This window comes from Sceloporus undulatus, chromosome 4 (genome assembly GCF_019175285.1).
Source record: "Sceloporus undulatus isolate JIND9_A2432 ecotype Alabama chromosome 4, SceUnd_v1.1, whole genome shotgun sequence".
In the NCBI taxonomy this organism is placed as follows: Eukaryota; Metazoa; Chordata; class Lepidosauria; order Squamata; family Phrynosomatidae; genus Sceloporus; species Sceloporus undulatus.
The window spans coordinates 163,603,087-163,625,212 of record NC_056525.1 but is presented as its reverse complement, the minus strand read 5'-3'; the positions used below and the strand labels follow the sequence as shown (position 1 = coordinate 163,625,212).

Sequence of the window (22,126 nt, the reverse complement as noted above, 5' to 3'; positions counted from 1 at the left end):
CAAATCTCTGAAGAAATCTTGTCAAGCAAACCCTACTACAGTTTTGGCTTAGGGTCACTATAAGTCAAAAACTACTTGCAAGCACATAGCAACTACAATACACACACACACACACACAACCCCCCCACAAACATGTATGTATGTCAATATGTAGAGCCAGCGTGGTGTAGCGGTTTGAGCATTGAGACCAGGGTTTGATTCCCATTCTGCCATATAAACCCGCTGAGTGGCCTTGGGCAAGTCACACTCTCTCAGCCTCAGAGGATGGCAATGGCAAACTTCCTCTGAACAAGAGTCTCCAGAACAGTGTTGCCAACAAGCCTTGAAGATAATTCCCCAAACGTTTGGCCAAACTCACCAAATTTCCCCCATATCTCACCAAATATTTATTTCAACTCTCAAAATTACCATTACAACCAACCACCAAAATCACACCAAAGGCTCTGAAAAGTACCCATTTTGGTGTGAAAGTCACCAGATTGGCAACACTGAAAGAACTTGAAGGCACACAACAACAATAAATACACACATGCACATACATGTTTGTATGTCTATATAGAGAGCCAGAGTAGCGGTTTGAGCTTTGGACTGTGACTCTGGAGACCAGGGTTCAATTCCCACGTGGCCATTAAATCCACTGGGTGAAATTGGGCCAGTCACACTCTCTCAACCTCAGAGGAAAGCAATGGCAAAGTCTCTATAAAGACCCTCACTTGGCCATGCCCTTGGGCCAGTCACTCTCTCTCAGCCTCTGGGGAAAGCAATGGAAAAATGCCCCTCTGAACAAATCTTGCCAAGAAAATAAGTCAGAAGGAAGGCTTGAAGGCACCCAGCATAGAGACACACAAGCAGACTCTAAGGGCAATATAAGAGGCTTTCTATCAAGGCTGACAGTCCTATACCTTCCCTCTCAGCCCTTCTTCCTTACCTTGGCTCCTGTGCTGAAGAAGGAGAGGGACAGGAGGATGAGGAGGCTGGGCAGCAGAGCCATGGCTGCGGGCTCCTTCCCTGGCTAAAGGGAGGAATGTCTTTTCCCTTCTCAGTCACTTGAGGCTGAGAGAGTCCCTTAGAGAAGGAAGAGGCGGGAGCAAAGGGAAAGGCCTGCCTCTCTTGGGCCTCAGCCTCTGCTGATGCTGCATTATTATTATTATTATTATTATTATTATTACTATCTCAGAACTCCACTTTTTTTTTTTTAGTTTTAGAAAGTAAATAGATGTTTATAATTTTAGCCAATTTTTGTTACAGCTTTTTGCAGCCGGGTGTATTTTTTGTAGAATGGTTTTATTCAATCTTTTTTTCCTAAAAGATTTCCTGCATGCCTTCAATGTGTTTCGAACACATCCACATCACCGACTCCATCTTTAACCACAGTGCTGACGTGTGTGAGCAACAGAACTTGCAGAGATGCACATAGATGCGAACAAAACTGGCACGCGTGCGTGAGATTATTCACATTACTCCTTTTAAATGATACCACACAGGTCTTGGAGGGAGATAAGAACTGGCACTATCTGCTGGACTTGACCTCCTTGCCCACTGCCATTCCCTTCTCCTTTTGTGTCATGTCTTTTTAGACTTTAAGACCGAGGGCAGGGAACTGTCAAATTAACAATCTAAACTGCTCTGAGATACTCTAAATAAATTAAAAAATACTACTCAGTATTTAGTGTGACAGATTTTCTTAGGCTGCGTCACCCATTAGCCCTTAGCTAATGGAGAGGAATGATGGGAGCTACAGTCCAACAACATCCGCATGCTCTCCATCCCAAATTTACATTTATGATGTGTAGTACCTTGGGTCATGTATTTCATGAACAGATTCTGCCCCAGGATCTGTTTTGCCCATGCTGTTACCAGAAGGAGTGTAGCTGGAATAATATTATCTTCTTCCTCTTTTCACTTCTACCAGCAATTCTGCAACTGTAAGCATGTTCTTTACTCATCTCTGATTCAGACTAAAAGTGTGGTTTTAATTTAAAACATAACCCTGTGGAGGGCTAAATGCCTTCCTATTTGTGCAGGATATTGAAGAGTTTTCTACATTCTTGCGGATCAAGACAAACAGCAGTATCACTGGTGGGATTAAGGCAGGAGTGTAGATTCGTAGTGCTACTGAACTGGGCAATAATGCATTTCTGTCCCTGAAATCTTACTGTAGCCATGTATTAATCACATGAAATAGGTCCACATGATTAGAAGAGTGGTCCTGTGGGTCCAATGAGCATGGATGACCATGTAGATTTCTATGTGAGTGGGCTTTCATGTGAGGTGTGCACAATTAAAATTAAAAGTGAGTCCTCCACATTGGTTAGGGACACAAGAACCCTGTGGAAGTGAACTTGCAACCTTGACAGTAGAGTAGTAGTTCACCCCCATTGCACTCCTGAATCACATGGATCACCTTCAGAGAGCACACAACTGAGACTGAGTCCCCACTGACAGCAATGGTCAGCTAAAATTAGGGGGCTGTAGAAATAATCAGTCCCTTATATGCATGGCTTGGTATATTGCCTCAGAGAATAATTTGATGAAATACAATATAGTACTAAAGGTAAAGAAACCAAATACCAAGCAGTGCCTACATAGCAGTCTGATTGGAAGCATCATATACTTGGATTCAATTATATATCTGGAGTTGTAAATATAATGAATGAACACTGCAGTATAGGAAGAAAGTATTATTAACAGTAATCCATTCTGCACTATGGAGATCTGAGTTCTGCAGTTTGAACAATGAAGATTTGGATTACATTTTGTTTTACTCATTTTTTTTATTCTTGGCATTATGTATTCTGATTTTCCTTATAGCATAATTCAATGTATTTTTAATCAGAGGCTCTACTATGTTGTAAAATAATTGCAATTGTGCTGCCCAATCCTAGATATGTTTATTCAGGATCAGGCTGCACTGTATTAAATATATGAAATTCCACTGGAGAATAAAGGAGATGAGGGTCCTTCAGATATTAGACTGTAATGCCCAGAATTCCTCACCATTGGCTATGCTGAGCAGGGCTGCTTGGATTTGCAGTCCAACAATTGCAACAGCATCATAGGCATTGGCTCATGCACCTCTAAATGCTCTTTTAAAACCATAAAATTGCATTTACCACAAGTTATATTTATATAAAAGTAATCCCTGAGGGAAACTGAATCCTATTGCTAATACTTATGCAGCCTAACTGCACTTCTCCAGAATATTAGCATACAGATCATCTACATTATATGTTGACAGCTGCCCTGGACTAAAACTTCCAGAGTCCCCCTTGCCAGAATGGCTATTTGTAGTCTGGAAATCATAGAAAGTTATAGTTGAAAAAAGGGCCAGCATGGTGCAGTGCTTTCTGTGTTGGACTACAGCTCACGAGACAAGGGTTCAAATCTCCACAAAGCCATGGAAATCCACTGAGTGGCCTTGGGCAAGTCAAATTCTCTCAGCCTCATAGAGACAAACGCACCTCTGAAGCAGTCTTGATAGGTTTGTCTTAGGATCACCATAAAATGGAAATAACTTGAAGGCACACAATAACAAAATTTGGAAAAAAAATATTTCCAAACTATGAGGTTTTGTATCATAGAATCAGAGTTGGAAGAGACCACAAGGGCCATCCAGTCCAACTCCCTGCCATGCAGGAAATCCAAATCAAAGCATCCCCAACAGATGGCCATCCAGCCTCTGCTTAAAGACCTCCAAGGAAGGAGACTCCACTACACTCCGGGGGAGTTTGTTCCACTGTCAAACAGCCCTTACTGTCAGGAAGTTCCTCCTAATGTTGAGGTGGAATCTCTTTTCTTATAGCTTGCATCCATTGTTCTGGGTCCTGTTCTCTGGAGCTGCAGAAAACAAGCATGCTCCCTCCTCAATATGACATCCTTTCAAATATTTAAACAGGGCTATCATATCACCTCTTAACTTTCTCTTCTACAGGCTAAACATCCCCAGCTCCCTGAGTCATTCCTCATAGGACATGGTTTCCAGACCTTTCACCATTTTAGTTGCCCTCCTCTGGACACGCTCCAGTTTCTCAATGTCCTTTTTGAATTGTGGAGCCCAGAACTGGACACAATATTCTAGGTGGGACCTGACCAGAGCAGAATATAGTGGCACTATTACTTCTCTTGATCTAGACACTATACTTCTATTGATGCAGCCTAAAATAGCATTGGCCTTTTTAGCTGCCGCATCACACTGTTCACTCATGTTCAACTTGTGGTCTACTTGGACTCCTAGATCCCTTTCACACGTAGTTTCATTCAGCCAGGTGTCACCCATCCTATATCTGTGCATTTTATTTTTCCGCCCTAAGTGCAATACCTTATATTTCTCTGTGTTGAATTTCATTTTGTTAGCTTTGGCCCAGCTTTCTAGTCTATTCAGATCATTTTGAATGTTGATCCTGTCCTCTGGAGTATTAGCTATTCCTCCTAATTTGGTGTCATCTGCAAATTTGATAAGTATGCTACCAATTCTGTCATCCAGGTCATTGATAAAGATGTTGAATAACACTGGGCCCAGAACAGTGCCCTGTGGCACCCCACTGGTCACTTCTCTCCAGGATGAAAAGGAGCCATTGTTGAGCACCCTTTGGTTTCGGTCGGTCAACCAATTACAGATCCATTTAACAGTTCCTTTGTCTAGCCCACATTTTACAAGCTTGTTTGCAAGAATGTAATGGGAAACCTTGTCAAATAATATTTCAATTATTAATTGAAGCGGTACCAAATATATGTTACTCATGAATAACATATAGGACCATATGTCCTATAGGAGCTTAGCAATATATATAACAACTATATATAGCAACTACATAAAACTTAAATATATATACACACACATTATATATAGCATGTGCGTGTGCGTGTCTATATATATAGAGAGAAATATAGCACTAATCTCCCATTAAAGTAAAATTATGCTCAAAGTACTGCAACACAGACTCTAGCCACATATATAGAGAGAAACCCCAGAGGTACAAGCAGGGTTCAGGAAAGGAAGAGGCACTAAGGACCACACTGCAAACATGCAATGGCTAATGGAGCCATTATTAATGGAGCGTGACAAGGAATTCCAAAAGAAAATCAACATGTGCTTTATAGACTATAGCAAAGCCTTTGACTGAGATCATGAAAAGATATGGAATGCTCTCAAAGACATGGGAGTGTCAATACACTGGATAGTTCTGCTGGGAAAGCTATTCTCAAGACAAGAGGCCACTGTTAGAACAGAATATGGTGAAATGGAATGGTTCCCAATAAGCAAAGGAGTTAGACAAGGCTGCATATTATCACCATACCTGTTCAACTTGCACACAGAAAATATCATACAAAGAGTAGGACTAGACTCAGGAGGAGGAGGAATGAAGAGAAGAGGAAGGAACACCAATAATCTAAGATATGTGGACACCACAATATTAATAGTGAAAAACATCCATGACTTGGAACAATTACTAAGGAAAGTCAAGGAAGAAAATGCAAAGGCAAGCCTGCTGCTGAACATAAAGAAAACAAAAATAATGACCATGGAGGACCTACATAAATTTGAATTAGACAATGAGGAATTTGAAATAGTCCAAGATTTCTTGTACCTGGGATCAAACATCACCCAGAATGGAGACTGCAGTCAAGAGATAAGAAGACTAGGAATGGGAAGAGGAGCAATGAAAGAGCTAGAGAAGATCCTAAAGAGTAAAGATATACAACTGAGCACCAAAATTAGAACAATCCAAGCCATAGTATTCCCAATCACTATGTATTGATGTGATAGCTGGACTGTGAAAAATCAGGTAATGATTTCAGATTTAAGGTTTCAAATAGCTACTATTATAAAATTCAGTATATACTAAGGTTTGCATTCCCAGCCATAGCTTGCATCCTTAACCTTAACTTTTCCTGGGATGGGCATTGCTGAATTCGGTAGCATTGCTGTTTGGCTCTCCTGAAGCTAAGATCATGCAAAAAAATTCAGTATGTCTGTGATGTTGTTCTGAAAATTTGATTTTTCTGATATTTCCAGTTTTAGATACAGGTACGACTTAATCCAATCACTGATGAATAATAATGCCAGCTGCAGCTGCAGGAAGTTGACAAGTTACATGAAATGTTGAGTGCTTTTGTAGAGATGTAAGAAATATTTTTGCAATCCACTACTGAATGTTTGCTTTAAGAAAAATGGTTCAGCTCTGTGTACCATATGACGGATAATATGCCACTTAGAATAATCAGTTTGCAACTGGCTTCTAAATAAAATTCTTAGCAATTAAACATTAACTAACAGTTAACATTTGTTCAGACTTTGCTCAATAGCGTTGTAGAACTAAATTATGTTTCAAGAACATGGCTTTTGGTTGTTACAGTGGAGGATCTTTCAGAGACAACAGCAGGGTCACAATAGCTAACTCTTGTTAAATTCTCTGAAGAGGACAGCCACAGATGCTGGTGAAACGTCAGGAAGAAACTCTTCTAGAACATGGCCACATAGCCCCCAAACCCACAAAAAACAATGGATGCCGGCCATGAAAGCCTTCATCTTGTTAAATTCTGTGTAGAGGCACAATAAACCTCCCATTGCAGATCTTTTACCACTAAAACCCTGTGATGGGACAATCCAAAATGAAACAATAGTACTAGAAGATGAGGCTCACAGGTTGAATGACACTCAGTGAGTTATTGGAGCAAGGTAGAGAACAACTATGAATAATGACGCTACTGGACATAAGCTGAAAAGATGTTCAGCTGTAGATGTGCTCATAGGTGAAGAAAAATGTCTGAAGCTGTACAACACATATTGTAGGAACATGGAATGTGAGAAGCATGAACTGAAAAGCTAGACTAAGGCTGCATCCACACTGCAGAAATAATCTAGTTTGACACCACTTTAATTACCATGGCTCAGCGCAAGGGAATTTTGGGCACTGTAATTCTGTAAGGCATTCAGTCTTCTGACAGAGAGCTTTGGTGCCACAACAAATTACCTTCTTATGGTGTGGCCAAAGTACGACAGCTTTACTTTTGCCATCTTAGCTTCCAGGGAGAGTTCAGGTTTAATCTCTCCACGGACCCATTTATTTGTCTTTTGAACTATCCATGGTATCCTCAGCACTCTTCTCCAGCACATCATCTTAAATGAGTTGATTTCCTGTCAGATCTCTACACTGTCAAGGTCTCACATCCATACATGGTGATAGGGAATATGGCTTGGACAATTCTAAATTTTGCACTCATTTGTGTATCTTTGCACTTTAGGATTTTATCTTGTTCCTTCATGGCTTCCCTACCCATTCCTAGTCTTCTTCTGATTTCTTGACTGCAGTATCCATGTCCGATTCAAGATACGGGAACTTTTTCATTATTTCAATTTCCTAATTTTCTAGGTTAGAATTCCATGGTCACTATTTTTGTTTTCTTTATGTTCAACAATAAGTCTGCCTTTTCACTTTCTTCTTAATAATTGTTTTCTGTTAGTAGTATGTGGTATCATCCACATCTTAAGATTGTTGATGTTCCTTCCACCTATCTTCACTCTTCCTCCCTCTGAGTCTACCTTGTACGGTATTTTCCGTGTACAAATTGTACAGGTAGAGTCAGAGGGTGGAGGGAAGAGCAGGCTAGAAGGTGCATGCCAAGAATGAGAATGCCTCTCTTCTATTTGTATGCTTCTAGGGCATTTTTAGCAAGTTAGAAATTTGTCCCAGAAACTGCAGGGACATAGCTATGCAGAGAAAGCAAGCACTCAAATGAGATACTCTGGGTGCTTTGGCCATTAGTGTTTCAGGCATGCTTAAGGATTTAGCCTATCAACTTCATGATAATATGCTTCTAATGTGTTGCATTCCTTATTTTATGTAACTCCTTTTCAACTTGAAGAGTTCTGCATTTTCTTGAAAATAACACTCTTCCTTGTAAGTATGATCTTAGTGAAACTATTTAACTATTAAAATGAAGTTAAGCAAGACAGAATCTTAACACTAAAAGGGACATCCATTAAAACAAAAAATAGTGCTCACTCTGAGTACAAGTTTCTTTTTTCAAGAAACCCTGACAACTTTTGGCTGATTTCCAAGATAGACTGTTTGTAGATAATACTGTGCCTAGCAGAGAGTTCAAGAGGCAATAGTCAATGATGGAATATATTTGTTTTAGCTTATGGCATAGTCAACTTTTTTTTTTAAACAGAACCAACTGCTGGGAATATGCATGGCATAACATCTGTTTAAAGCATGCAAATTAACTCTGAATGGCTGACAAAAATGTTAGTAGAGTTGTGGTGGCTGGAAAGCTTCAGATGTTTTTGGAGGAAACCGATTATTTTGACCCGTATCAGTATATGGAATATAAATAGTTTTATAAATAAATAAAATAGAGTGCATATTATCCCACCACTCATTGGCACACAATGATCTGTACATTGTTGTTATTGTAGGACCTCAACTGAAGAACTGGTGGGGTGTAAATGAAAGGGATTTGTTTATCATCCCATCCCCCAAACATGCTTCAAGTGCATCCTGCTCAAGTTCAGTAGTCACATATCAAAAATTAAAATGTATCAAAGTTCAATGAAGTGTGCTGTAAAAAAAGAGATCATGTTAAGTAAAACATCAGTTGTTGAAATAATTTAAAGTAAAACCACTCATCAGACACAAGTCCTTAAAAACATACAAAGCAAATATGCAAAACATTTTATTTAACTCAAGAAAAGACAAGAGACTTAGTCGCTTCCAGTTCTTCAGGAATGCCACCAGCATTTCATGATCAGACGGATTATTGTCCGCTAGGACAACACTTGCAACAGAATTAGTGCAACTTACAGGAGTTGGAAGTAGGGAAGGAGCTGATTCATTCATCACCTTAGTCAAAATGTGAAAGTATACAAAATTGGCCTTTTTTACATTGAAGACATGGGAATCTGAGAAAATAAGATATTAATGCCCCATGTGAGTCTGACGCAAACTCATTTTCTCTTCCCCAACATAGTATGGCTATTGCAAGAATTACTGCAGCTATCTCATCTTGCTTTTCAGTGAAGTCTTAAGGTATGTGACATAGAGTTAGCAAGGTCTGGGCCTGTCTGCTAATGTTGCAATGTGATTGCTTGGTCATCATCTCTTACTGAGAATAGAATTTTTAGAATTTGTTATGGGAAAAAAGGTATCACCGAAATAGTATTGTGCTTGGGCTCCAGATAGCCATGAAACTCTGGATAGTCTTGGAGGAATCTGGGCCTTGTCTTCACAGAAATGTTGCAATGCTAAAACAGAAAACATTTAACATGCTAAATGTTTAACAATTGTAGTGGATATCAGTATTAATTTTTGGCAACACTTGTGGCTTTTCACCATTGTAATTTGGGAAGTTGCATTGTATTTATAATTTCACAATTTGAATTGATTCATAGCTAAACAAATTATTGCTTTTAACCTCTGCAGTGTCATATAAGTGGTCAAGTATGGTCATGTACCCTCATTGTCTTGTAAAGCCTGGTTTAAAAGAGATGTTGGTCCTGTACCCATTCCACATGGCCAGAATCCCATTGATGATGCTTACCCATGCACTGACCAATATGTACTGTGTGTTCACTGCACTTGTGAACTGTAGTCAGGATAGATGCAGCTCGAGCACGCAGACATTACACACTTACAAGCTTGGACAACAGAAGCATGTATGTGGGTAAGACCTTTTTTGAGCATAGCAGCATCCAATTTAAGTTAATCCCAAGGTAGAATTCCACTAAAATTAATTCTGCTAAAATCAGTGTGGAATGTACTATTAGTCCCCACTTCCCAGCCTTGCTTAGTAAAATGTGCTGTCTAGCAGTGAGGCTGATAAGCTGCTTGATTTACATTAAACATGTGCATGCATAAGATGCATCTCCAAAGATCTGGTTTAACCATCACTTCTGGAATAATCTGGTCCACAATAAGTCTTGTGTAAGCAATTCTGTTATACATTATATTCTCCATCTCCTCTGTAATCCAAATATACAACGATTTACAAAAAACAATCCAAGAATCAGACTAGTGCTGGTGGCTCTTGCCTTTCATTTTAGAAACATTAAAAAATTCCGCATTACCCTCTTATAACTTAAATACATAAGTATTCTCCACTTTTATTACTTTATGACTGCAACTTCAAATTTACATTATTTTAGGTACCATTATAACAGCTCCATGTATAATACAGATATCAGCCGAGAACCCATCGGGAGGGAAATAAAAAATCTTCACTATATATATATATATTTATATATTTATATAAAAAATTATGCTGAAAAGACAAGAACACAGGACAGGGACTTGATACAGACTTAATTTAGGTTTATAATCAACCACATTTAACCCAATGTTAACAGATACATAGCAATATTTGAGAGCAGTGCAAATATCTTTGTAGGTTAGAGTAAAATTATACTACAAGAACATAAGATGGGGAAATAAAAAGGCAAGTACTTCAAGTACAAGGAACGAGTCTTAATGAGGTCTTTCAGTGTTTACAAGGGCTTTCCATTCCAATTTATTTCTTCCTCTGAAATACATTAGCCAGCATGGCTCCTGAGGTGGTCAGCTGGCCCATTTTGTTCAGAAACTTGGTTTTTGTGTCTTCACTCACAAGGCTTGCTGCAATTGACATAGAACTAGAGAGGAAGGAATAGAAAGTTAATATATGGCACCACTCATTAAAATGATCTTGCAACAGGCCTGGAAAAAGGCTTTTGCCGGGATTCTGGAAAGCTGCTGCCAAAGACACTAATACTGGGCTCTGTAGACAAAGGATTTGACTTTATATGAGGCAGCTTTATATGTCACATAATGAAATTCAAAGAGATTGTCACTGAAATGTAAAAACATTTTGAATAATAGCATCTAAAAGCCTGTCCAAATGAAATGTTAATGTGAAACGGCCATACCTCATTAACAGGCTGAGATTACTTTCACCAGTTGCATGGCATACAACTATACCAGCTACATGGTAGTTATGCTGGAACTCACAATTTGTCAGGACACTTGCTGGACTATGTAGAATCTACAAAGTCCTAGACAGCTGAATTGCTTGTGCAAACCAGCATAACTAGAACCACAGCTGGAATATTGTCCTTACATATAGGTATTTATGCCAGCGCAAGGCACGAGCAGTTTTTGAGCCGATTCTGATACTCAGACTAAGAGAAAAAGGAGAGAAGTGATGAAGTGTAAATATATTTCAGAAATTCAGTTTCTATTCCAGGTGGTATATCTAAGTACTTTGGAAAGCAGGGGGAGAGGGGATTGAACTCTCATTTTCAGTGGGACTTAACAGTTTTATGTCTCTGTGATTGTTTAGATTTACGCTGGAATTTAGGCAGCTTGAAAGAAAATTCAAGTGTCATAGTCTTAGGTCCAAAACACACTGCAGAAATAATCCAGTCTGAGACTGCTTTAACTGCCCTGGCTCAGTGGAAGGAAATCTTGGGAACTGTAGTTTATTGTAGCATCAGAACTCTGTCAGAGAAGGCTAAATGTCTCACAACATTACAGTTCCCAGAATTCCCTAGCATTGATCCAGGACAGTTAAAGCAGACTCAAACTGGATTATTTCTGCAGTATGCTTTGGACCTCAAGTTTGAGGAGTAGCTGTGGGAGCCTAGCCCAATGAGTGATCAGGTTGGTGCTCCACAGCTGCAGGTGGTAAGAGCAGAAAGTCACAGAGGCCAAATGAAATGGCTTCTTTTGAACTGCAAGGGCCACAGTCTGGAGGGCTCCTTCCACTGAACAGTTTTAGCTGGGAAGCACTATTGCACCTTGCTTGCTGTGTAAAGTTCTGGCAATACAGACACAAGTGGACCTCATGGTCCTTGCCCAGGCAGAGGAGATAGTATGCATGACCCAGAATCTTTGCTCCACAGGTTAAATATTTCTTGAAATGTTTAACTTCTGGGATAAAGCCCACAGTTGAACAGATGAAGAGAATGCCTAAAACTTCCTAATGATTCTACCGCAATGGTGGATGAAAAAGAAGAGATAGATGGAAGCACACATCTTTTATCAATGTGGTTGAGGGTGCAGGATTACTACCAAAAAGCAGCCCTAGAAGCTTCTAAGGATCTCTTTGCAGGTGTAGAATGGCCTGCATGTGTGAGTCACAGAGACCACAAAGAAAAACTAGAGCTAATCTTAACACTTAAAGCTGCTAAGCCTATGTTGAATATCTGATGAAGTTTTAACTTTATTATGATTCATTTACATTGACCACGAGGAAGGCAGACACTAGTGGGGAAAAACAAATCAACATCTTACCCTTGTGGTTCTTGGACACTCCTATTTTCAACTTTCTGTTCACATTCCTTTATCATGGAGCTTAAAATAACCTGAAATACAGGAGAGGGCAAGTTTAAGTTCAAAGATAAGAAGGTTTAGATATTTTTCTGGGTTGTAAATATATATGTTCTCAAAATGAATACAAAGGTCAGCTAGTGCAGGCAGTGGGGCTTCTGGGGGCGGCATGCGCTCCCTCCTCATGTGCCGCCCCATCCTTTTCCTGATGAGGAAAAGGACAGGATGGTGTGGTGGGGGGAGTGTGCACGGGGAAGCAACAGGACAGTGTGGGAGGTTGGACTGCATACGGGGTTGATGCAGGGGGGAGCATGGGAGGTAGGGCCCGACTGGGCGTCACCCCCCCTTTTGGGGGTGTAACAAAAATATGACTGTAACAAAAATATGAAGCACATAAAGTGTTACAGTATACCTTTTCTTTACCCTCATCACGGTGGGCCTAATCATTTTGCAATCACATACTCTTATTATTTCATGAGGTAGTAATGTAAAGTCTTCCTTCCTTTCTTCCTTCCAGTTTAATTTTGTGCCTGGGCTACTGTAAGTATGCTGTAACAACTGCCTGATGGGTGTGTTACGTTTACAGCCTTCCCACCATTCAGTGGAGTTGTGTTCTGTTTTCCAAGTTGATGTGGGTGTGATATGTTTGGCTATTGCCATGGAGCTGAAAATGACTGTTTTGTTAATGGTAAAAGTTGTTTTCTTTTCTGTAGATGTGGCATGTCTATTGTGCCCTCACTGGTTTGTTGTAAAGACTGCTTTATTTTTACATCATACCCTCCTGCTCAGCATAAAGTACACATTTGCCATCAAGCTAAACAGGTCATGACCAGCACAAGCAACCTTAAGTTTTCTGGTGTGTAATGTAGCTCACTGTCTCATGTGTCCTTAAGGGTCCAATTATTGAACAATCTACAGTAGGGGAGTGGAACTTTTTAAAACAAATGTCTGTAGATGATATTACAGTGAACCCTCTGTATTGGCGGGCTAGCAATCTGTGGATTTGACTACTAGTGGATTGTCACACCCCATATTATTCACTGGCAGCATGAATAATATGGGATGTGACTATCTACATTTTTTGCCATCTGCAGGGGCCCCTGAAACTGATGGGAAGGATCCTTCCGCAGATGGGAAGGATCCACTGAACTGATTTTGAAACTGGCTTATAGGCAACATTTATGAACATGTGTGTACATATTTTCCATGTCTCATACACATACAGCATTTTTATTCATTTTCCCTCCTACCAGAAACTGTCTATATCTGAAGACTGTGCAGGGGCCAAACAGTCAGGAAACTGAAGAGGGCCAAAAGCAATAAGTACCAAGAGGACAGTGTCAAAGTAAGTGTAACACGAGGATTCTATCCGTATGCTTCAGATAACAGCAAGCTTTACACAAGTAGACAAAATCTTTAAGAAAAACAAACAATGAGAAGTAAAATTCTAAAAACAGCATGGTCACTGGCCACAGTGTATGTGTTGGGGAAGAGGTGGGCATGGCCAGTTGGCTAAAATACTGAAAAGAAGCATTCAAGATTGTTGTAATTTTTGGCGTGTTCTACCTGTCTGTTTCCCAATAGTTTACAATGGTGACTGCAGTCAAGAAATTGTACTTAAAACCAATTTATGTGGTCACAGTAAATTTTATCAGAAATTGAAAGATTCAGAGGAAAGCACTTTAATGATGGAGATTTGATTTGATTTCTATCCTGCCTTTCTCCTGATTCAGGGCCCAAGGGAGCACAACTACTGACAACTGAGCAGCCCATCTTGACTGCTCATTGCTGGAAACAGGGTACTTTGACTGATCTCACAACTGTGTCATTACATACACAGACAACACAATACTGTACTACTAACAGAAGCCAACAAAGATCTGGAGCAGTTACTGAAGAAAGTCAAGGAGGCTCCCATACCTTGAATTCCATACCTTGAATCACATAGTGATCGGAATGGTGACTGTAATCAAGAAATTAGAAGACAACTAGGATTGGAAAGGGCAGCTACAAAAGAACTTGATGATATCCTTAAGTGCAAAGATATAAATCTGAACACCAAAGTGAGGCTCGTCCAAGCTGTCATATTCCTTATCAATGTGTACAGATGTAAGAGCTGAACAGTGAAGAATGCTGATAAAGGATAACTAAATTGAGGCTGTTGTACTTTGGCCACATCATGAAAGGCATTAATCACTGGAAAAGACAATAATGCTAGGAAAAATAGAGGGCAGTAGAAAGAGAAGACCACAAGCCAGATGATCGAACACCATCAAAGAGGCCACAGGCCTGAATCTACAGGACCTAAGCAGAGCAGTGGAGGATAGGTGGTCTTGGAGATGTCGCATTCATAGGGTTGCCATGAGCTGAGATCGACTCAAGAGCAGTTAACAACAACAAATCACAGTATGTAACCTAACAGGAAATAGTCTGTGCTACATACATCTTTTATCAGATTACATGATACTTGCTGCACATTTGAAAAATCTAACAAATCCAAAGTATAGGAAAGCCTTTACCCTGGCCAAATTTAATGTACTTCCATCGGCCTTACTTGCAGGAAGATATAATAACAAACCATTCTGTGAATGTTTATGTCCTTGTGGGTCTGGGGAGGTAGAAACACTGGGGCATGTTTTATTGTATCACACCCTTTACCGGGATCTGCAGCACTGTTTTATAGTACCAATTTTACAAAAAATACCAGATAAACCTGATGCATTTTACATTGATTACCTTCTGGCTGATCAGCAGCCAGAGATTACAATCAAGGTGGCAAGTTTTTGCATTGCTGCAATAGCTTGTAGACGAAAAATGGTGTCTTAATTTTTACTCTATTGATGTCATCTAGTATTTGTATTTGAAAGGATTTCACTCTATATAGTTATCTGAATTTATAGCCTCCAAGCTGTATTCCTATTGTATTTGTACTATACTGTTTGCATTGGTTCCTCCCCCCTCCCCCCCAAATTAGGCATTGTATAATATTGTACTTTTTATATTGTTTTATGTTGGTCATTGACTGTAATAAATTTCATTTCATTTCATGAATGTGTAAACACATCTTCCTCTCTCTTCAGGTGAAATTGTACTTCTTGTAATATTGAATATTTAACATTGCATGAAATAGTGGCTTGAATGTTGGACTAGGACACTAGGAGACCAGGGGCCTGGACATGGAAACCCACTGGGTGACCTTGGGCAAGTCATACTCTCTCAACCCCAAAGGAAGGCCATGGCAAACCCCTGTGACCAAATTCATCCAAGAAAACCCTGTGATAGGTTTGCTTTAGGGTTGCCGTAAGTCAGAAATCACTTCAAGACACAAAACAATAATAACAACACCAAATGATGAATCAGTATATTTTCCCCCAAGAGGACAATTATGTTAGTTTCTTGTAGATAAAACTAGCATTTCTGTAGCTCCTTTAGGATTAACAGATTTATTATATCAGATAGATCACTTTCCTCAGAGGCAAGGAGTAAAATATTGAAAGTTCAGGTGTATATAGAGAATTAGAGATTCCATTTATTATGCCATCTTTGATTTAGATTTCCTGCACGGCAGGGTGTTGGACTGGATGGCCCTTGTGGTCTCTTCCAACTCTATGATTCTATGATTCATCTTAAACCTACATGCAAAAGGGCAATTTCAATTACTCACCTCATGTTCTGGTGAAAGGGTTTCCATGTCACTTCGTAAACATCTGAGTCCAGGTAAAAAGTGATTGACCATTAAATCTTCAGAAATAACTAGAAGACAGGGAGTTAAGGTCTGATATAGAAAGAATGACTTGCTCTTGCCTTTATTTCAAGTCAAAATTGGAAGATGAAGTGCAAAAATCATGATATCCTTTACATGCAGAGCTTTCCCTTCAAAAGCTTACCACTATTCTTGCCACTGTACTTACTCCTTGGGAAAAATGCATGCAAGAAATTAAAGTAGTTACTGAGAAATGCAAAGTATTTGCAACGTAAAACAATTTCAGGAAGGTTTGGTAAAGGACAAGACAAATAGCAACAGCACAGATTTTTTGCAACACGTTCCTAATGTGAAGCCCAAGATGAAGCACCTAAAAATAACATTAGCTCTGTATACTAAATTAACTTGATGATTAAGTATGATTAAGATTTAGTATCATTGGTAAGATGTTATTTTTCATGCCTCTATTTAAATATTCATTAAAACATTGTAATAAATGGCATGGCAAATGTACTAAAATTCATCTGTACACTATAACTGCACACCATTACAGTGGTACCTCGGGATACGAAATACCCAGGTTACGAAATTTTCGGGATACGAAAAAATCCCATAGGAAAACATTGTTCCGGGTTACGAATGTTTTTTCGGGTTACGAAAAAACTTTTGGTGCTTTTTTCGGCTTTTTCGCACGGAATTGCGGCTTTTCCCCATTAGCGCCTATGGCAATTCGGCTTACGAAGGCTTTTCGGGTTACGAACGGTGCCACGGAACGAATTAATTTCGTAACCCGAGGCACCACTGTATCTGCCATTCTTCTTACCATTCCCTCTGGCTTAGCTCTCCAGACCTTGAACCTTACTTCTTTTCTCACTAATGCCTAATACCCAGGCCACTACTTCTGCTTCTTCCTCCCCTATGTGGAATGTAGGGCTTCTTTTAATGATAGTTCCTCTTTCCTCCTCAGGAGCTTGTGACCTTTGTGGGAAGGGAGAAAGAGGATTTGTTTTGTGGTCTTGTTATAGATTACAACGAAGAAAGGTTTTTTAAACTTTAACCCAATCTACTTTCTGGAACTCCAAGGAGTTTTGTGCATCATGGTTTGAATAATTTGGATGTATCATATGAAAATAGATTCTCTTTAATACTAGCATTCCTATCACATTTTAAACAATATACAGTATTCAAGCTTACACTGTAATATGCATTATTTGAAAAAATAACATAGGTCAACAAACTTTGGCTACATTTTCTTGCCAGCCAAAACTGATGTTTGCAACACTCTTGCTGAGTGTGAAGCAGGGTCTTTATTGATATTACACCATGTTAAAAGACAAGGAAGACTGGGGGAGATTTTCTTTTGTTTTTGTCCCTAGCTATGAACTTATATGTGAGTGCAGGAGGTAAAAACTCAACCTTACTGGGTTAAACCTCTGAGGCATTTTGAAAACAGTGAGAGGTCTGTGTTCATGTTGCCTCAAACTACCACCAAGAGAAGCCCTTGTGGTAAAAAGAAAACACTCTTCCTGATGTTACTGTGACCAGGTTAATATGGTTTGTATTTTCCAACAACTGCTTGTGATGTATGTGGTAAAACTTAACAGCTACATTTCACTCCAGTCAATACCACAACTTCTCTTTTCGTAAATATTCTTGCCAGAATGCCCTACACTATGCCATTCCAAGAAAGGAAGCTAACTTTCTTAGACACCTATATGAATTTAAATTCACCCATATGGATTTACAGACATTGAAAATCTTTCAGTAAAGTGACTTCAGAAAAATGACAGTATACTATACATTATCTAATTTGAAAAGAAATGTAAATGGCTTTATGCATGCTTTAAGTGGTCAGGAGACAGCTCTTTGGGATTCTCCATAGCAACCTATCCTTCACCTTCAAAACTTATCGCAGTTTCCCATGCAGAACAGAAATTTATTAACCGAGTCAATGGAATTCACAAGCAATCCTACATCATATCTACTCAGAATTAAGTTCCACTGAGTTTAATGGGACTTACTCTCAACTGAGTGTGGATGAGTCTATAGGCTTTATTCCAGACCCCCAAACAACATAAAGTCACTGAAAGTGACTTTGATTCCCAATCAATAAGGCAAAATAAAACTCTATAGGGGTGTAAATATGTTAGTACAGCAAAGCCAACAATTTTCTGGTACTTCAAAGCTTAACAAGTTTAGTATATGCTATTGTGTACTTCAGCCCATCCATGAGTCCCACTAGAATTTACACTATAATCTTGTTAATCTTTGGAGTGCTAACAAGACTACTTTTCTATAAAATAAAAAGAAAAAGAAAAAAAGTTCTGCTTCCAGAAATCTTTAGCACATTTTTAACACTAGTACAACTGCCTTTTCTACCTTCGGTATTCTCAGAGTTCTGATGGACTCATTATTGATGTAAGATAGAGTAATGTTACATTTCTTGTTGTGATGTTAAATCATACATTTCAGAACTAAACAAGGATACAACAACAGGAGAGTGCACTATAGGCCTCAAAGAGATGAGTTGCAATGTCCAGTCTTTTTGAATCCATAGACTGTTGGTTATTTACCAAGGCGAGTTTGTGCAAATGTGGAATAACAACTGGAAAAAAAGATAATGTAAAATTGAACTTACAATCAACACTTTCAGACAGAGGTTTGCAAGAATAAACATTAATAACTGACAGCAACAAGAAACAAAAATGGTTTGTCTGTCATCATGACAACTTACATTCATCTCTAAATCTTGGCTCAGCATTTGGTCCAACTCTCCCAAAGGTTTTAATGATTTCTGTATGTAGAGAGTGTTGATCTTGATACTGAGGATCTTCCAAAAAAGAGGCCAACTGCATTTTAACTCTCTCCAACAGCTTAACAGGAAATGTAATAGAAATTATGAATGCTTTAATGTATAAAATAAGCCAAAATGAATACACTCAATAGAAATTTACACAAATTTTACTACACAGCTGTTTTTCTACTGCAAAAACTCTGGCTTTTTGAAATTAGATTGCATAATCAATAAAACTTTTCTACAGACACCTTGTTGCAAATTTATGTTCATTCCAAAATACATCTGTCCATCAGTCCATCTTGACTGATACTCAGAATGTTCTTTTTCTAATTTCTTGACTCACCCAAAATAAGAACAGGAACATTCCACATTATACATGTGAATAACTTTTAAAAAAGGGAAGTGTAGGCTAGGTATTCTAATCAACCTCACTATTACTACTTAATCAGCATTTCAATACAAGTATGACTCACTAAAGTATTCTTAGTTGCACTTCCTTAACTAGGTTATTATACAAACAATGGAATGTACTGAAAATACAAGAATGCAAATACAACAGAAGTTTTGCCACTAGAAACTCAGTTTTATTATTCAACTTTCAAGTTTTGGAAAATGCCACCTACTGCTTCAACAAAAATGTTATAGCCTGGAATCATGTTGGTTCACCAGGCTAATGTTAAATTATTAGTTACACCTGTGACTGAACTTCTATCTGGTTGCACAGTAGCTATGAAGGAAGTAAGGTAAAATCACCATTCTGGAAAGAAGTAGGCTGCCAGCTTCAAGCAGCTTTTTTCTCCAATACCTGGTTTCTGGCAGGATCCTTAGAGGCAAAGTGTTTTGGAAAGCAGGCTGGACTATTGCCTATCTCACAGTTAAAGCAATGTAGGTATCCAGCAGGATCTCAGCCTTAATGTCAATTTTGAAAGTATCTTCTTATTCTAAAATTTTATTACAGTTAGGCTTGCAGTTTCTGCTGATACAAAACTATAAACTTTTTAAAAACACAAACCCCTTCATAGTATAAAATTAAGCCTAGATGTTAGTGTCAATGGACACATGAAACAGTTCTCTCAAAGTTGGCTTGTGTAATCTTCCTCTATATCATGACTTGTGATTTGTGTACATTCTCATTTTGGCTTATATAAAGTTAGGAGGCAAATCAAGTCGGAGAGCTTTAAGAACTGGGTCTCTGTGCCACTCTTTTCCTTCTGTGTTGTGTCAATCTATTAAGTTGTAAGTTTGAATGAAGGTGTTTTTTTAAGTACTAGGATACTTTGTATACATAAAAATGTTTCCATTTCATTTGGTCACAGTGAGAGACTCAGAGAGCCCTTTCTCTACAATTTTGAGACTTCTACACAGACTAATCCTCATGACTTCAAAATGCAAGTGGGTGGAGAGAAGGGACCAGCTACTTAATGAGTTTGTATTTCCCTGCAACACTTCTCCTTTCTGAGAATTCTATGATTTAGATTTGATTTAAAGGTTTAATTGAGAATGAGAGGTTGCTACTCACCATGAGGGTCATTCTGGGATGACTGCAGGAGAAATCCTACACATGTGGGTTATTTCCCCACCTGCCTCAATCTGCTAGTGTGAGGGAATAATACATGCATATGTGTATTTCTCATGCAGTCTTCCAGAGAATTTATCCACATCGAACACCTTTATGGTTGAGGACTTTTGCCAGTGCAGAAAAGTAGAATAAGCCCCAGATATTATGGCAAAAGCTATTCTAAGGAGTTCTTTAAAGTGACACATGAGAATGAAACTGATCTCATGTAAATTGTGTTTTGGACAGCCCATGAATCAGTTGCCTGTATTTAGAATTTGTGCAAGGAGGGCATGTATAAACTACTAGTATACAGCCCAGACCTACCATACATTGCTGCAAGTGATCTTTAGGTGTAACCATCTGACAATTAACAAAAACCATCAGTATGTTGCAAATTCTTCCTCTAACTCTTCCTCTTCCTTCAAACAACTACTGTTATCTTAGATAATATGTAGACATCCTACCTCCCTCTGAGTGACTGTTTCCATGATAGTACCAAAGGCAGGAATTGTGGCTATTCTTACAGAGCTAATAGGGAAAATAAACAACAACCAAAATGTTAGCATTTAAAATAGTTTTGAATTAAAAAGAATGCAATTTAAAAATTAAAAGATGTATTAATTTCTAGCAATGACAAGAGAGAGGCCAGGTAGTATGCTCAAAATAATTTTTAAAAAGGAGAGAAAGGTAGAGAGAGAGAGAGAGAGATAGAGAGAGAGAGGATTAACTCAAGTTTGCCATCAGAAACTCACAATTCAGGATCACTGGACAAGGTAACAAGGGCCGGAGCAACCCGCTTGTCAACTAAGGCTTCACTCATGCCTCGAAGAGTCAGCTGTAAACCAGTCAACATGCAATAAAAATGGGTTTAAACTGAAAGGATAATTTTGTTAGCTGTGACTGAGGTTGGGCAAGCAGTCACTGGCCTTTCTCAATTTAGTTACCCAGACAGAGTATTAACATTGTTAAAGACTCTGTTCATGCTTCAGCATTTACTGGCAATAACATGTTAGTGAGTGTAGCATCTCTCTTCAGCATGGAAGACACAAACACCAGTATGTGACCTTTGAAACATGTGTGGACACTAAAATGTTAACTGTAACAATATTTCAATTAAAAAAGAATAGCAACAGAAAAGTTGCTGTCTTCCAAATATGAAATTAGAACTTGTATCTCTTGTTTATTGATGGCCCTGCCTTTTTTAAAGTTATTTTTATGACACTCTGATAGTTTATTTCTTGGCATGCTGTAAGAGGGATGCTAGTTTTATAAGACAGTCAGGAAACTTACATTTCAGGGTCACTGGAGAGAGTAATGAGAGCAGGAACAACTCTCTGAGCTACCAGAGTTTCATGTACCCCCTTCACCAACAGCTGAGTGGGTAGAGCAGAGGGGTATCACAGGTGATGCACGGAAAGAGTGAGCACAGTATCATGGGAAGAACAGCACAACCAAGAGGAAGAAAACACAAAAAGCAAACCAAAATTAGAAGCAAATACCACTATGCTAAAGTGCCCCTTTAATATAAATATGCAGAAGGCACAATGAAAGCGCAAGTGGCCCAAGCAGGCAGCACATACTAGACAAACGGTGGAGCTGTTAAAAACAAAATAAAACAAAAAACCGATGGCATCCTGGGAATTAGTACTGCAATTTTTTTAAAAAAATAATTACATGGATTTCATAAAGTAAAACTCCATTCTGGTTATGTTATTCTATTTCCACCAGGGATGTTCAAGTTTGCTAATTGTTAAGAACCAGAA

At 38.8% G+C, this 22,126-nt stretch overlaps 2 protein-coding genes across 7 annotated transcripts in view; both read right to left on the bottom strand.

Annotated features, from left to right (window-relative positions):
- The window catches only part of TNFRSF11A (TNF receptor superfamily member 11a), a 43,647-nt gene extending 42,618 nt beyond the window's left edge, over nucleotides 1-1,029 (bottom strand). The window contains exon 1 of the mRNA XM_042462087.1: nucleotides 929-1,029. Within this exon, the coding sequence (XP_042318021.1) occupies nucleotides 929-991 (63 nt within the window). The 5' untranslated portion in view covers nucleotides 992-1,029. The remainder of the gene's footprint in view (nucleotides 1-928) is intronic.
- Nucleotides 1,030-8,663: 7,634 nt separating this feature from the next.
- RELCH (RAB11 binding and LisH domain, coiled-coil and HEAT repeat containing) overlaps nucleotides 8,664-22,126 on the bottom strand; it is a 77,303-nt gene continuing 63,840 nt past the window's right edge. For 3 of the 6 annotated variants that reach the window (XM_042462073.1, XM_042462075.1, XM_042462076.1), the window contains 7 exons: nucleotides 21,654-21,736; nucleotides 20,828-20,891; nucleotides 18,743-18,881; nucleotides 18,497-18,613; nucleotides 15,970-16,058; nucleotides 12,270-12,340; nucleotides 8,664-10,630 (listed from right to left, as the gene is read on the bottom strand). In XM_042462073.1, the coding sequence (XP_042318007.1) occupies nucleotides 10,510-10,630; nucleotides 12,270-12,340; nucleotides 15,970-16,058; nucleotides 18,497-18,613; nucleotides 18,743-18,881; nucleotides 20,828-20,891; nucleotides 21,654-21,736 (684 nt within the window). In that variant the 3' untranslated portion in view covers nucleotides 8,664-10,509. Of the gene's footprint in view, nucleotides 10,631-12,269; nucleotides 12,341-15,969; nucleotides 16,059-16,823; nucleotides 16,987-18,387; nucleotides 18,614-18,742; nucleotides 18,882-20,827; nucleotides 20,892-21,115; nucleotides 21,199-21,653; nucleotides 21,737-22,126 lie in introns of those variants that run through there. The other 3 variants (XM_042462077.1, XR_006103406.1, XR_006103407.1) reach the window with 3 other exon arrangements.